Source organism: Stegostoma tigrinum, chromosome 13, assembly GCF_030684315.1.
Source record: "Stegostoma tigrinum isolate sSteTig4 chromosome 13, sSteTig4.hap1, whole genome shotgun sequence".
NCBI classification, from domain to species: domain Eukaryota; kingdom Metazoa; phylum Chordata; class Chondrichthyes; order Orectolobiformes; family Stegostomatidae; genus Stegostoma; species Stegostoma tigrinum.
Genome location: NC_081366.1, coordinates 71,642,197 through 71,657,211, shown reverse-complemented (window position 1 = coordinate 71,657,211; position 15,015 = coordinate 71,642,197). Strand labels below are relative to the sequence as shown.

The following is a 15,015-nucleotide window of genomic DNA, read 5'->3' as shown; positions in this document are numbered from 1 at the left end:
TATACATGGGTAGAGGGTCATTTGATCACGTGCAAGCCATAGTGGCCATTTTTGACAGCCATCTCGGTGTCTATGGTACACGCTCTGACCGAAAACCATGGTAATATCTCCAGTGGAATGGCCACCTCCAATGGTAATAGTACTTGACTGATCCAGGTGAGTGCGCAGAGTTTTTATACCCTCCGGCGGGCTGCCAATTCATGGCTAGGCTTCAGAGTCTCTTAAAATTCAGTCTCCTGCCATTTGGCATTGCATTTTTGCATATCATACTTAAACTGTGAAGCTACTGCCTTCCAGAGCTCCCTCCTCTGATCTCATTGGTCCCACATTATCAAATATTTGAGGCAACTTCCCATACTGTAGCCCTGCAAGCAAGTTTTCCAAGGTATTTTGCCTGCCTTTGGAGCCTTCTGGTTTTCCAGTAGCTTTTGACTCAACATCTTCCAAAGTGTTTTCCCTGTCATAGCGTCACAGAGCCATACAGCCAGTCCATGCCGAACATAATTCAAACCAAACTGGCCCCACCTGCCTTTTCTTGGCCCACATCCCTCCAAACATTTCCTGTTCATTTCAAATGTCTTCTAAATGTTGTAACTGTGTCCCCATCCACTACTTTCTCTGGAAGTTCTTTCCACACACTAACCATGTTCAGTGTAAAAAACATTGCTGGCTTGTCTTTGTTAAATCTTTCATCTCTCGCTCTAAAAATGTGACTCCTAGACTTGAAATCCACCATTAACTCTACCTGTACCAACCATCCTTTTTTTTAATTCATCTGCACCCTCAAAATTTTCTGAGGTCCTGTCCTACCTTCAGAGTCTCCTTTATTCAGCTGTGTCCCTTGGGCTTTGCATTAACTTCAGGAGGCTTTTGTCTGTAGCTGCTACATGCTTAACTGTGCGTTTTACGCCAACACTGCTCCCTACACATTGAGATATCGGTCTGCAATATCTCAGGCTGTGGGTGTCTGCACATACCCTATCCCTGAGGCTGCTTGCTCCTTATCTTTCAGCAAAGCTCTTTAACTCCTTCTGGACTGTAACACTTCTTCATTTCCATCTGTACACAGATGACTTAATATAACTCCCTAGCATGGTTCGAGACCTCAATTTTCATGTACTCAATCTGGACTGGTCTCTTCCCACTTATTGATATCAGAATTGTGCCATCACTCATAGTGAGTAGCCAGATTTTCTCAGAGTAGGGGAGATCAAAACTAGAGTGGATAGGTTTAAGGTGAGAGGGAAAATATAATAAAGGGGCCCAAGGGGCAACTTTTTCATGCAGAGGGTGGTCTGTGTATGGAATCAGCTGCCTGACAAAGTGGTGGAGGCTGGTACAATTACAACATCTAAAAGACAGCTGGATGGGTACATGAATAGGAAGTGTTTGGAGGGATATGTCCCAAGTGCTGGCAAATTGCAGCAGATTAATTTACGGTAGCTGGTCAGCATGGACAAGTTGGACCGAAGTGTCTGTTACTGTGCTACAACTCTGTGACTCATATCATCAGGATTCATATAAATCCCAAAATAAAACAGAACTGCTTACCTTGGAGGGTCAGGACAGCACCATAGCGACTGGGCTACAGGTCTTGTGGAAAGTTATAGCAATGGTACTCTTAATTAAATCTGGGGTCTCCTCCGAATGCAAGGATGCCTTCATACTGTTTTGAACAAGACTGTCTCCATGGATGGTGCCTGACCTGTTGTGATCTCCAGCATTTTTTGCTTTCAAGGCATCAGCTGAGATTGTTACTGACTGGGTGCACATTGGTAAAGGAGCCGCTTTTACCCCCATGCTGCATTCACTGACTGCCACCTGGTGACATGTATCTGCACAGCAGCATATTCCAGGTGAGGGAGTAGAAATGTCAGAGCCATCAAAGAAATATCTGATCATGTTTAAGACAGCAAATTAAATTAAGCAAATTAGGAAATCTGAGAGGAGCTTCCTGTGGAATTAAGTACTGAACAATTCAATGTGACCAAATCAGACAACACTGCATGCAAATTTTTGCTGATGTGATTAGAATCTAAAGGAAATTTGTGCCGACTATTATCAGACTCAGGGATACACAAGTGTCAACCCCAATTGTCCTGACTTACACTCCCAATTATCAAGCCTTAGAGAATGTTTTGGCTGAAGGATTGGCTTAGTCAACCCTGCAGGATCATTCCGCCAACTGCAAAAATTGATGATAACATCCTGAACACTCTGTCCAGCAAACCAGGAGATAAGTTACAGGGCATTAAAATAAAATATGATATTTTCCCTTTCTGTTTGAATATTTTCATTTGTCAATTATAAAAACATTGATAATGAGGGGTAGGGTACAATTTGCTTGACAGATTGGGAGACGGGGAGCATCTTGAAAATTTCAAAGAGCTAAAAGAGTTGGCAACACTAAGTTGCCTATTATGCTGTACTCATATTTAGTTGACAGATCATTTAGTTTTTAAATTCCACACTGGATTTATACATTTTTCAAGATGATCTACATGAAGAATGTGACTGGGTTTGGGAAGTTTAGATTCCATATGAAGATTTTGAATGCATTAAAGAAGTCTAGGTGTAGAGAATGAATTGTTTTGGGGATACTATATGGATGGCACACATATAAGCCTACAAATACATGAATTAGGAGTAGTCTTGTTAACGTCCAAACTCTTCCACCATTCAGTATGCGGAGGTGCCAGTGTTGGACTAGGATGAGCAAAATCAGAAGTTACGCAACTCCAGGTCATAGTCCAACAGCTTTATTTGAAATCACAAGCTTTCATAGCACTGCTCCTTCATCAGGTGAACAGACAAATTTTCACCTGATGAAGGAGCAGCGCTCCAAAACCTTATGATTTCAAATAAACCTGTTGGACTATGACCGGGTGAGTGATAATGGGAACTGCAGATGCTGGGGAATCCAAGATAACAAAGTGTGGAGCTGGATAAACACAGCAGGCCAAGCAGCATCTCAGGAGCACATCCTCTCTGATGAAGGTTCTAGGTCCGAAATGTCAGCTTTTGTGCTCCTGAGATGCTGCTTGGCCTGCTGTGTTCATCCAGCTCCACACTTTGTTATCTTGGACTATGACCTGGTGTCTGGTGACTTCTGACTTTGGTCATTCAATAAGATTATGGCTAGCTTGATTTCTGCACATTGTTACTGCCAATGACCATGCACTCTCTATGCACATGTGGATTCCATATTTGAGGACTTGATGTGGTAAGTATGAAATGGCTTGGAGATTTTATATGGAGTATATATAAACAGGTTTGGGATTTCTGTATGGAGAGTGGAAACATATTTGAGGGTTCTGTATGAAGAGTATGAATGAGATTGAGTGTTATATACAGAAAGTAAATGGGTTTTGGTTTGTGGTTTCTATATAAACAACATGAATATGTTTGGAACGTTTGATTCTATTTTAGCAAATACTATTGTCTACCTTACCTGCCAGGCTATTAGATTCTTTAGATGATTCAATTTTTCACAATCTTCCGGGTGCTCTTCTGAATACGCCTCTGTGAAGAAAGCCTGAAAAAGTGGAAGGTTTAAACACAGAGTCAAAATCAAGCATCTTCTATTTATATAATCACCAGTACTCCCAGACTGACAGCAAGTGATAAAGTATTTACTTTTCCCCATCTAGTTCAGGCAGAGGCTTTTAACGGTCAATTTGTAGTTCAACATTTTTTATTGCAGGAAAAAAAGGCATATTTTGTCAGGTTTTGTCACTTTGCACTCACCAGGACACTCACAACAAGTACCAAAGAAGGACCAACATTTTCTATTGTACGAAAAAACAGTGCTGATTAATGGCACAGCAACTCAGCGGTTAGCATTGCTGCCTCATAGCGCCAGGGACCCGGGTGTGATTCCAGCCTCAGGTATCTGTCTGCATAGAGTTTGTATGTTCTCCCCCTTTCTGGGTAGGTTTCAAATAGTTTCCTCCCACAGTCCAAAGATGTGCAGGTCGGGCGGATTAGCCATGCTAAATTGCCCCATAGGGTTCAGGGATGTGAAGGCTAGGTGGGTTAGTTAGGGTAAATATGGGGTTACGGGATTGGCTGGGGTACGGAGTCTGGGTGGTTCTCTTCAGAGGATTGCTGTAGATGCAATGTGCTGATTGGCCTCTTTCTGCACTGTGGGGATTCTATGATTCTATGCCTCAGACTAGCAGAGGCATTTCCACGGCTAAATCACTGATGAATGACAATTAACGACAAAGCTTTGTTAAAATTTAAACCAGGCAGGTTGCCTATTATTGGTCCTGGTGAAAGCTTCAAAAATTACCTTTTTTCCACAACCAAACAACAACTTGTTTTTTCAAGAGAAGAAAATTAAGCCTTTATCACAGAGCCTGAGAGAGAAAGAAGTCCTCAAATGAAAATGTAAAATCCAATCTCAAACTGCATATGAGAGTGTAATTTTCACCAAATTCAACTGAATGCCCAAAGATCAAAAAGAAAGTTAACATGTTTTAGCCATTGCAGGCTCCAACAATGGAATGTCAAGTAACAATTAAAAGGGATATTTTTTACCTTCTTATTCTAAAGCCCTCTTGTTTCCGAAGCACTCGTATCACTTTTTCAAACTTTGAGATACTTTTGGATATACCATTCAGTGTTTGTGAATTACTGTTTGCTATTACTAAAACTTAAATTACTTTGTGCTTACAAAGTAATTACCTGTTTCTCATACCCTAACCTTATAATCATAAGGTTTTATAATCAAACCCCAAGCAAATCTAATCTAAATGTTGTCAGTTTGATTTGTGCCTTTATAGGGCTGTTGCTTTTTGAAGACAGTGTTAATTTGGTATTCAAAATACTATAATCAGGGGCTGATGCTGTTCACTTAGTTTTTGTCAACGTTTTGGCCTGATTTTCTAGGTTAGATGTGTAGAGGTCACTGTTTTGTTTTCATTAGCTAGGTGCCTCAGAAACAGAGTACCAGTTGTAGTATTTCTTCAGTCCTACCCTCTCAGCTGACTGCCTAAACAATCTATATCAGATTTTTAAATGTTTCAATGATAGTATCTGCTCCCTGAACATTAATGGGACATTTGACATGCTCAATTAACTTTTTACGTGGCCATTTATCTCTCTCTCTAATAAGATATGAAAGAAACCACTCCCTCATCTGCCACTTTCTGTGTATACCTGCCCAGAGTATTTCAAAACCCATGAAGACCACAACAATTTAATCCTAAACTGTTAACTTTACGCCCGTGTGCACTCTCAGGTTCATTCAACAACATTCTTGAAATGTTGACTATTTCTTCAACGGGCAATATCATTTCCACTCAAATTCCACTTATAGCGTACTGTAAAGAAACACAAGTTAAAATAGATAAGAAAAGCCTTGAGTTAAGATGTAGATAATTTTAATCACTCATTCAGTATTGTTATTTAATGTTGCACTGAATCGGACCAAATGTGTGTGTTTACACGGGCAGGGAACTGCACAATGCATAAAACATAAGCAAATATATACAATACTGTTGCATAATCCCACACTGATACAGTTGAGATATGGGGTACGTGAGGTTAACTTGAGTGCAGGAATCTTAAATACCCTTTACTGTGTCCTCAGCCTTTTTCACTACTAACCAGTGTACCTGCTTATCTGGATTGGACCGTGCTTCTGACTTAGTTGTCGAAGGCATGACCAGGAAATCATTTTGCTCTTTACCTTCTCATATTTGGCAAATCCACCCATAACCGCTGGATCCACAATCCCGTTGAGCAACATTGAGAGAGGATTGATTGGAAGATGGTCATCAGCCTTGTACTGGGTGATCAAGGTGAGGATCTTTTCATTGGTTTTCTGCATTGTCTCAATTGCATTTTCCAATGGGCTGATGGTGTTCTGCAGTCACAAGAAGAAACAATCAATCAGGGTTTGTTCTTTACGCTACTGAACATAGGATGGAAATGGGGAGTCAATGGTATTAAGCAACATGGAGATTGGATAGAGGTATGTATCTAAGTCAAAGCATCAGCTATGAGCATGATGAATGGTGGAGCTATGTTGAGGGGCCTTATGCCTAATCTTTCTGTAAGGTCATGATCTTATGAATCACAAGAAAAAATTATTTCGTACCCTTACGTTTTCAAAGGGGCTATCATACTTGTTGATCTGCCCTCTGCATTAATACACTATGGAGCTCAGCCATTGAGATCAAGAACTAAATTTAAACAGTTTGGGTGGGTTTGTCATGCTAAATTGCCCCATAATGCCTATTTATATACAGGCTGGGCGGATTAGCCATTGGAAATGCAGGCGTAGTGATTGTCATAAGGTCAGCCAGGTGGATCTCATAGAGTACGAGTTCCCTGATTAACCTAGTCTAATCAGGAGTCCTGGCTGACAGATATAAATAGGATTGTCAGGGGTTCTGCTCACTCTAGGACTCACTCTGTGCTAGGTGGGTCAGAGTCATGTACTGTGCATGTATAAATGAAGGATGAGTTGGTGACAAGATGTCGGCCTTCACTGAGTTATTTCAATGAGGTTTTTGGGATAAGGTTGGGCTGTTGGTTGGGTCTGGGTAGGATGCTGTTTGGAGGGTCAATGCAGGACTTGATGGGCCGAAACACCTCTTTCCACACTGTAGAGATTCCATGATTCAACAATAAGTTGAATATTATTGCCAGTCTGCAAGCGTGACTCAATAGTGCTACCTACTGATGGGATTGGCTGAGTGTCACAGAACATACAGGGCCTGCAGAACATAGCGAGGCAATTGATAAGCAGTCAAACACTACTTGCCCTCACCAATCCATCACAAATGCCTCTGTTCATGATTGGACAGTTAGGAGTGGCCACAACACAATGATTGGAAAATTTTGATGTTTTTGTCTGCACTCTGAGTTGATTGTGTAATCTGGCACGAGCACCGTGTTAAATGGGATAGATTCAGAATAGGTCTAGTGGCCAAAAATTAAGCATTCAGCAGCAGCAGAACTGTACTAAATTACAGTCTGTAGCCTCATGTGCAGGCTTACCTCCTCCCTCCCTTAGATCAGACAATCAAAGCTCCATCAATAAGCCTGATCTGCCGTTGAGAGGCTGATCTGTTTATGTTTTGAATTCCACACTCAAATCTACTTCCCAATGGCATTTGTTTCCCCTGTTTAACAGATATCTACTTACCTCAGCCTCTAAAAATCAATGACCCCAGCCCCACTGACTTCTGAGGCGGAAAGTCCGCAAGTCATGCAACATTGAATCTGTCCCAGAAGGGTGACACCTAATTTTAAAACTGCCTCCTGGTTCAGGCCACCCAGAGCAGGAAACATCCATTCTACCTCCACCTTGACAAGATCATTTAGGAGCTGGCTTAGTCCAATGTCCTGCAAGTCCTTAACATTCAATGTCCAACTTTCTTTTGACGGTATTGCCTGTGGAATTCATTGCCATGGAGTGCAGTGGAGGCCAGGACATTAAATGTCTTCAAGGCAGAGATTGACAAATTCTTGATCTCGCCAGGAATTAAGGGCTGTGGGGAGAGTGCAGTAAGTGGAGTTGAAATGCCCATCAGCCATGATTAAATGGCGGAGTGGACTCGACGGGCCGAATGGCCTTACTTCCACTCCTATGTCTTCTGGCCTTATGGTATTGGGGATGGAATCAATTTCCATCAGCTACAGAGTAATATTCTGAGTAAAAAAGAATTATCTGCGTTACTCCTCTTGATCTATTTGTCATTAATTTAAAATCTATATCCCTTGGTTATTGACCCACTCACCATGGAGAATCAATTTTCACTATCTACTCTATACCTCATAATTTTGAATATCTCTTTGTCACCTATTAACACTCTCTGCTCCATGGGGTGCAAATTTAATTCATGAGCTAGTCAGAGCACTGGAACCCCTTATCTCTGGTGACACCCTGGAAGAGTTTCTCTGTGCTTTTTCTCAGGCTATTACATACTTCCTGAAGAGTTGTGCTCAGAATTGTTTACAATACTCAAGCTGAGGTCTAACCTTTGATTTATGAAATTATATCATGATCTTTTTTATTCTATGCATCAATTTGCAAACTCAAGTAAACCAGTCATAGTCATTCAGCAAGGAAACAGACCGTTCGGTCCAAATAGTCCATGCCGGCCAGAATCCCAAACTAAACTAGTCCCACCTGCTGTTGGACCCACCTCGCCAACTTGCCCTGCAATATTGAAGGACATTTTATGTATACAATATGTATATATGGTTCCTGAGGGTCTCACTGCTCAACTGCACTTTTCAAAGTTCTGCTATTTACCGTACACTTTTTCTCACATTTGCCCTCCCAACCCGTATCACTCCTCATTTCCCCACATTGAACTCTCCCTGCTATACTTCTGCCCCTCCCATTTACATCATTGTGAAATTCAGAACCCTCCACATCACATGTCCAGTTTTGCAACATCTACAAACTTTATAATGCTGCTCGTCACACCAGAGTGCAGATTCCTTTTAATGAGGGCAAAGAATAATGGGCCCAAAACTGACCATTGGAAAGCACCTACAAGATTGAAAACCACCCACAGCCTTGCCACTGGATCCAAAACAAAATGGTCCCCTTAATGCAATTCATTTCCAAGTTAATGAATCACAAAAATAGTATTCCCACACTGATACAGAGCTGTTCTACAGTATTCTCAAACCAAAATAATGTTGTTGTCCATTGATTCATAAGGAACGGGAGCAGCAGTGTGCCCACAGTTTCTCCAGTCTACTCTAATATTCACTTGGATCACAGCTGATTTGCCTCAACTTCACTTTTCCATCCATTTACCTTGTTTCCCAAAAGTGTATCGATCTCAGCACTGAATATATTCAATGACTGAGCACCCACTTCTTCCAGGATGAAGAAATACTTCTTCACGTTAACCCTAAATAGCTGATGCCTTCATTTAAGACACAATATTTGATTCTGTCCTCTTCACATATACTGTACTGACCTTGTCAAGCATATTAAGAACTTTGAATGAGATCAATTCTCACTTAAAGAAAGGTCCATTTCACTCAATTGAATCTCATAAAGTAGCCCTTTCATGTCTGAGGTCAATTTGAGAACATTTGTTGCATACCTTAAGGCACTGTGCCACTAACACTTAGATGGTGGCATGGTGCTTCAGTAATGAGCACTGTTGGCTCTATAGCACCAGGGACCTGGGTTTGATTCCAGCCTTGGGAGAGTGTCTGTTTAGAGTTTCCATGTTCTCCCCGTGTCTGTGTGGGTTTCCTCCAGGTGACCTGGTTTCTTCCCACAATCCAAGATGTGTAGGTTATGTGCATTGGCCACGTGGCATTACGGGTGAAGGGGTGGCTCTGGGTGGGATGTTCTCTGGAGGTTTGGTGCAGACTGAATGGCCCAAATGGCTTTTATCTGCACCTAGGGATTCTATCATTCTAACTATATTCTTGCTCTGGTACAAATGCACAGTAATCAATGTGAGTTATATTATTCCAGTAAAATTTCCCTACTCTTACATAGCAAGCTCCTTTCTAAGAAGGCAAACATCCCATTAACCTCATTAGTTTCTTGATATCCCTACATTTTCTCACATTGATACAGTACTGTACATTTTCTCACAGTGTTAGAGTATTAATATGTGCCCTCTCACAGATGTAGCAACAATGCTTCAATGGAAAAAAGTCTAAGCTGGCTGGTTATGTGGCATTTCTGCTCAATTTTGGGGTCACCCTTTCCAGCTGAGTGTAGAATCTTCCATCATGGAGCTGGCAAGGTTGAGCCCCAAGAGCATGCATTAGAGTCATTCTGAAGAATGCTGTACTCACAGTGGAACTAGAAATGACTTCAAACCAACGCAGAATTCCAGGTAATTTGTATGCTGTGATAAACGTCGTTCTCTCAATCCACATTGACTGCAAGACATGAAGAGGTATATTTAATAGCATTAAAGAACCAAGAACAAAGAAAATTACAGCAGAGGAACAGGCCCTTCAGCCCTCCAAGACTACGCTGATCGAGATCCTCTGTCTAAGCCTATCATCTATTTTCTAAAGGTCTGTATCCCTTTGCTCCCTGCCCATCCATGTACCGGTCCAGATACATCTTAAAAGACACTAATGTGCCTTCGTCTACCACCTCTGCTGGCAATGCATTCCAGGCACCCACCACCCTCTGTGTAAAGAACTTACCTCGCATATCTCCGATAAACTTCCCGCCACTCACCTTGAACTCATGACCCCTAGTAATTGAGTCCCCCACTCTGGGAAAAAGCTTCTTGCGATCCACCTTGTCGATACCCCTCATGATTTTGTAGACCTCAATCAGGTCCCCCCTCAATCTCCGTCTTTCTAATGAAAATAATCCTAATCTACTCAACCTTTCTTCATAGCTAGCACCCTCCATACCAGGGAACATCCTGGTGAACCTCTTCTGCACCCTCTCCAAAGCATCCCCATCCTTTTGGTAACGTGGTGACCAGAACTTTACACAGTAAGAATGCTGCATTCTCAAATTACATTCATGATTTTTGTCTTGACATCGTGTGCACAAATAGATTGTACCAGTAATGATCTAACAAAGGAAAACAAACACAGTTGTTCCACCAGAGACCATGATATTAATGTCATTGGTGATACAATAGCGGAGGGACACAGTACACTTAGGAGTAAGGCCACTTTCTTTCTAATGAGATAGATAAAAATTTTGGAGTTTTTCTTTCTGTGTCACTATTGATGATAGTAAAAATGCTTTTGAAAAATTATAAATACGTGACCTGCTGCCCCCAACAGCAAGGAGCAAATAATTTTCTCTTTCCATTTCCCTTTGCAGTGCTTTGTTCTCAGTATTTAATCTTCCCACTCACACTGCAAAGAGAAGCTTCTCTTCAGTTTGAATAATTACAACAATATTGGTCTTTGCTGTTCTCTCTATTTGAGGTTAATAAAATAAATATATGTCTTACGGCAAATTCATTGTCTGGATCCACTGTTCCCTTCCGGACTGGTCGTGAATATTGAAACTTCTGCACATAATTTGCCTTGTAGAAACTGGGAGAATCAAAGAAATAAAATGACTCACACAATGGTATGTCCTGGAGTAACGTACAGCTCGGCTTGATTTATCTTCTCTGTTAACAAGATGATTTAGCTCAATGAGTATGTGGTTTCTATTTAACCATAGCTAGACCACTAATACAAGGGTAAGTCTATTGCAAGTTGACTACTTATGTCAATAGATCACTTGTGTAGGGGTAGGCATCACAAATGATATCTCCCCCTTCTAATCATAAGGATAACAAATGGGAGCAATCACAATTTACCCATTTACAATGTAGTTAGGTATTGTAAATTGGCATACTTATAAAGTTGTCCTTTAATGTGGGAGTAAATACACTGAATAGAGCTGGTGACTCCTTGGACACATTTATCAACCCTTCAAAGAGGGTTTGGTACTTTTAAAGTGAGCAGCAAGGCATTATGGGTGGGAACAGATGAATATTATGGAATCCTCTTTGAGGCCAATGCATTCTTAGAGCACTTATAGGATATCATGTAGAATTTGTACAGGACATTGGTGAGACCTCTTCTGGCGCACTGCATCCAGTTCTGGTCTCCCTGTTATAGGAAGGGTATTATTAAGATGGAGATCATTCAGGAAAAGATTTACCAGGATGTTGCCAGGTGTGTTTGAATTATAAAGAGAGGTTGATGGGTGGGGACTTTTTTCACTAGAATGTAGGAGGTTGACGGGTGATCTTACAGAGTTTTATAAAATAATGAGGGATAGAAGTAAGGTGAATGGCAGGGGGTGTCTTTTCCTTAGGACGGAGAATTTCACGACTAGGGGACATATTTTTCAGGTGAGAGGAGGGGCATTTAACAAAAGACATGAAGGGCAACTTTCCTACACAGATATTGGTTTGAATGTGGAATGAGCTTCAGGAGGAAGTGGTTGATGTGGGTACAGTTACAATGTTTAAAAGACATTAGGTAAGTTCATTAATAAGAAATATTTTGGAAGAATATGGGCCAAGAACAGGCAGGTGGGACTAGTTTAGTTCGGGATTATAGTCGGCATGGACTGGTTGGATTGAAGGATCTGTTTCCATGCTGTATGACTCTATGACTGTACCACCCTATAACTTTAATAGCAAAAACTAAACAGAGTGGGTAGAATTCAGAAAGGATCGCTTTTTTTTTAAATGAGATAAGCCTTGCCTGGGCTTTGTAGAGTATATTGTGCCTCTTTCACTGATGTCACATCATTACTCCAAAGGAATTTAGGGCCAGGAGACTCACAGAACAGGAAAGAAGTGACATTGAATTTTATTAATTCAGCCATTTTTAACTTACCTGTTTGGAAGTTTGAAGCCATGAGAAAATCTGATTAAATCACAATAGAATAGACATGATGATGCTTCCACAAAATGAAAAATTAGATTATGTCAAGCTTCTATTTCTCCCTGAATTAGAATCAGTATTTTAACTCACAGCTCTAATTCTATGTTCATACTGGAGCTGTAGAGTCACTGTGTCCAATTCAGGTGGTATGTTAATGTTGCTGTTCAGCTACATCCACAGTGCTCCACTGTTCTGATAACTAGAGTATTTAAACAACAAAGCATGGGCATCACTGTCATTTATTCAAGGGATGGGGGCATCACTGGCTAAGCCAGCATTTACTGCCCATCCCAGACAGCCATTGCTGTGTGTCTGGAGTCACATGGTAGTCCAGGTCAGATGAGGATGGCAGTTTCCTTCCTTAAAGGACAGTACTGAACTAGATGGGTTTCTCCCAGATTCGAATGCCATCATCTGCTGTGGCAGGATTCGAACCTGTGATCTCTGATTTAACTGTCCAGTGATAATACCATGAGGCTGCCAGCTCCCCAACACAAGGAAGAGCCTAAAAAGCAGTGGAATGGGACAAACACAGCATCAATTTGTTGAATATTATAGTGGTATTGTCACCTGAGATGGTCTGTGTGGTGTCTGCCCATTCTCCCTGCGTCTGTGTGGGCTTCCTGCGGGTGCTCTGGTTTCTTCCCGCAGTCCAAAGATGTGCAGGTTACGTGAACTGGCTAGGCTAAATTGTCATAGTGTGCAGGCTAAGTGGGTTAGCTGTGGGAAATGCAGGATTACAGGGATGGGACAGGTCTGGGTAAGATGCTGTTTGGTTGGTCAGTGTGTACTTGAATGGCCTCCTTCTGTACTGGAGGGATTCTAAGTACATATTTGGACTGCCATGCTCTTCATAACCTCTCCAGCATGACAACAGTGACTTCTTCACTTTTTTTAAAAAACATCTCAACAGAGCCACGATAAACTGCACAATACAGAAATAACACTTGCACCTTCCCAAGATCTTGCCTATTATTGTCAAATAACTAGGGTTCTAAAGTACACATTATAGTGTGGGCAGAAGGTGGCAGTGGAGGTTTAGAAGTTCAAACCATTCCTTGGTGAGAGAGTGTTCATTGGTGAAAGAGTGATCTGCACACATGGTTTAGCTGGTCTGTTTCATCAAGGCCTGAGAGGAAACAAAGTCATCCCATATTGTGAACCTAGCAAAGAAGTCCCACAGAGAAAACTGGCCTTCCATGGAATAGCATAGAAGAAGGGAGGCCATATTATCGCGAGATTACTAATCCAGAGACCCAGGTGAAGTTCTAAAGACTTGGGTTCAAGTCTGGCAAATGGTGGAATTTGAATTCATTAAAAATCTGGAATAAAGAATTTAATGATGACTGTGAAAACACTGTAAAAGGGGAAAAAATCCCATCTGGTTCAAAATGTCCTTGAGGGAAGGAAATTGCTGTCTTTACGTCATGCAGCCTGCAAGTGAATCCAGACCCACAACAATGTGGTTGACTCTTAACTGTCCGCTGGGCAATTAGAGATGGGCAATATATGCTGCCTAGCAATGCCCACATTCCATGGATGAACAAAAAACAAAAAAACCATCGAATAGATTTAACACCCTCTTTAGTTACACTAATAAACCAACTCCATAGAATCCTGACAGTGTGGAAGCAGGCCATTTGGCTCATCAAGCCAACACAGACCCTCCAAAGAACATCCCATACAGACCTACACCCCTATCCTGTCCCCATAACTCTACATATTCCATGGCTAATCCACTTGGCCTGCAGTTCACTGGATATTATGGGCAATTTAGCATGACCAATCCACCTAACTTGCACATCTTCGGACTGTGGGAGGAAACCAGAGGACCTGAAGGAAGCTTATCTAGACGCCGGGAGAATGTGCAAACTCCACACAGTCGACTGAGGGTACAGTCAAAGGTGGGTCCCTGGCACTGTGAAGCAGCAGTGCTACTGTCTGAACCACTGTGCTGCCCTCCAACTTTAAACAGTACCATGAACGAGTCAGCTAAATGCAGTACAGAGCACTGCTTCAAGCAATGGCCAAGTCTAGGTGCATGTGTCCCTCACGCATAGCAGTTTTTGATCAATCTTCAAGGCAATGTTAGACTGTCAAGCTAAGGATTCACTGAAAACAAGGCATTCTTATGGAATACTTCCTGAAGGCAGGAAGCCCCAAAGCAATTAATAGCCAATGAAGCACTTTTGAAGTATAGCTGCTGGACACATGCGACAAATCTACACACAGCAATGAGCAGTAATGGATTAAATTACTAAATCATCTGATTTTACGTGCATTTTGGAAATAAAATATAGTTTATTAAACTATTTTTTTTTCAAATAGTGGATCTTTTACATCCATTTGAGAGGACAGAGAGTCCTTTGCCTTAAGCTTATAGATTGTAGACTCAATAACTGCAATTGTGTTATTCCTCTACATAAGTGCCCATAGGAATGCTGGCTCAGGCCACTATTCAAAACTAGCTCATAAACTCTGAGCTTTCTCTCTCACAAAAGCGAGGAAGAGTGTTGGACCATAGAATATTTAAGGCAGGCTATTCAATAGTAATTAGCCCACATCAAAAACGAAGCCTGGTTCTGCACTGAATAGTTTGCTCCATCTCGCAAATACAATGAATCTCAAATCCAACAGTATACCTGC

At 41.5% G+C, this 15,015-nt stretch overlaps 1 protein-coding gene across 3 annotated transcripts in view; it reads right to left on the bottom strand.

Annotated features, from left to right (window-relative positions):
• The window catches only part of LOC125458253 (dedicator of cytokinesis protein 2-like), a 604,879-nt gene that overhangs the window by 21,019 nt on the left and 568,845 nt on the right, over positions 1 to 15,015 (bottom strand). For all 3 annotated transcript variants that reach the window (XM_048543364.1, XM_059650772.1, XM_059650774.1), the window contains exons 43-46: positions 10,932 to 11,016; positions 9,796 to 9,882; positions 5,696 to 5,872; positions 3,452 to 3,535 (exon numbers count right to left, since the gene is read on the bottom strand). In XM_048543364.1, coding sequence (XP_048399321.1) covers positions 3,452 to 3,535; positions 5,696 to 5,872; positions 9,796 to 9,882; positions 10,932 to 11,016 — 433 coding nt within the window. The remainder of the gene's footprint in view (positions 1 to 3,451; positions 3,536 to 5,695; positions 5,873 to 9,795; positions 9,883 to 10,931; positions 11,017 to 15,015) is intronic.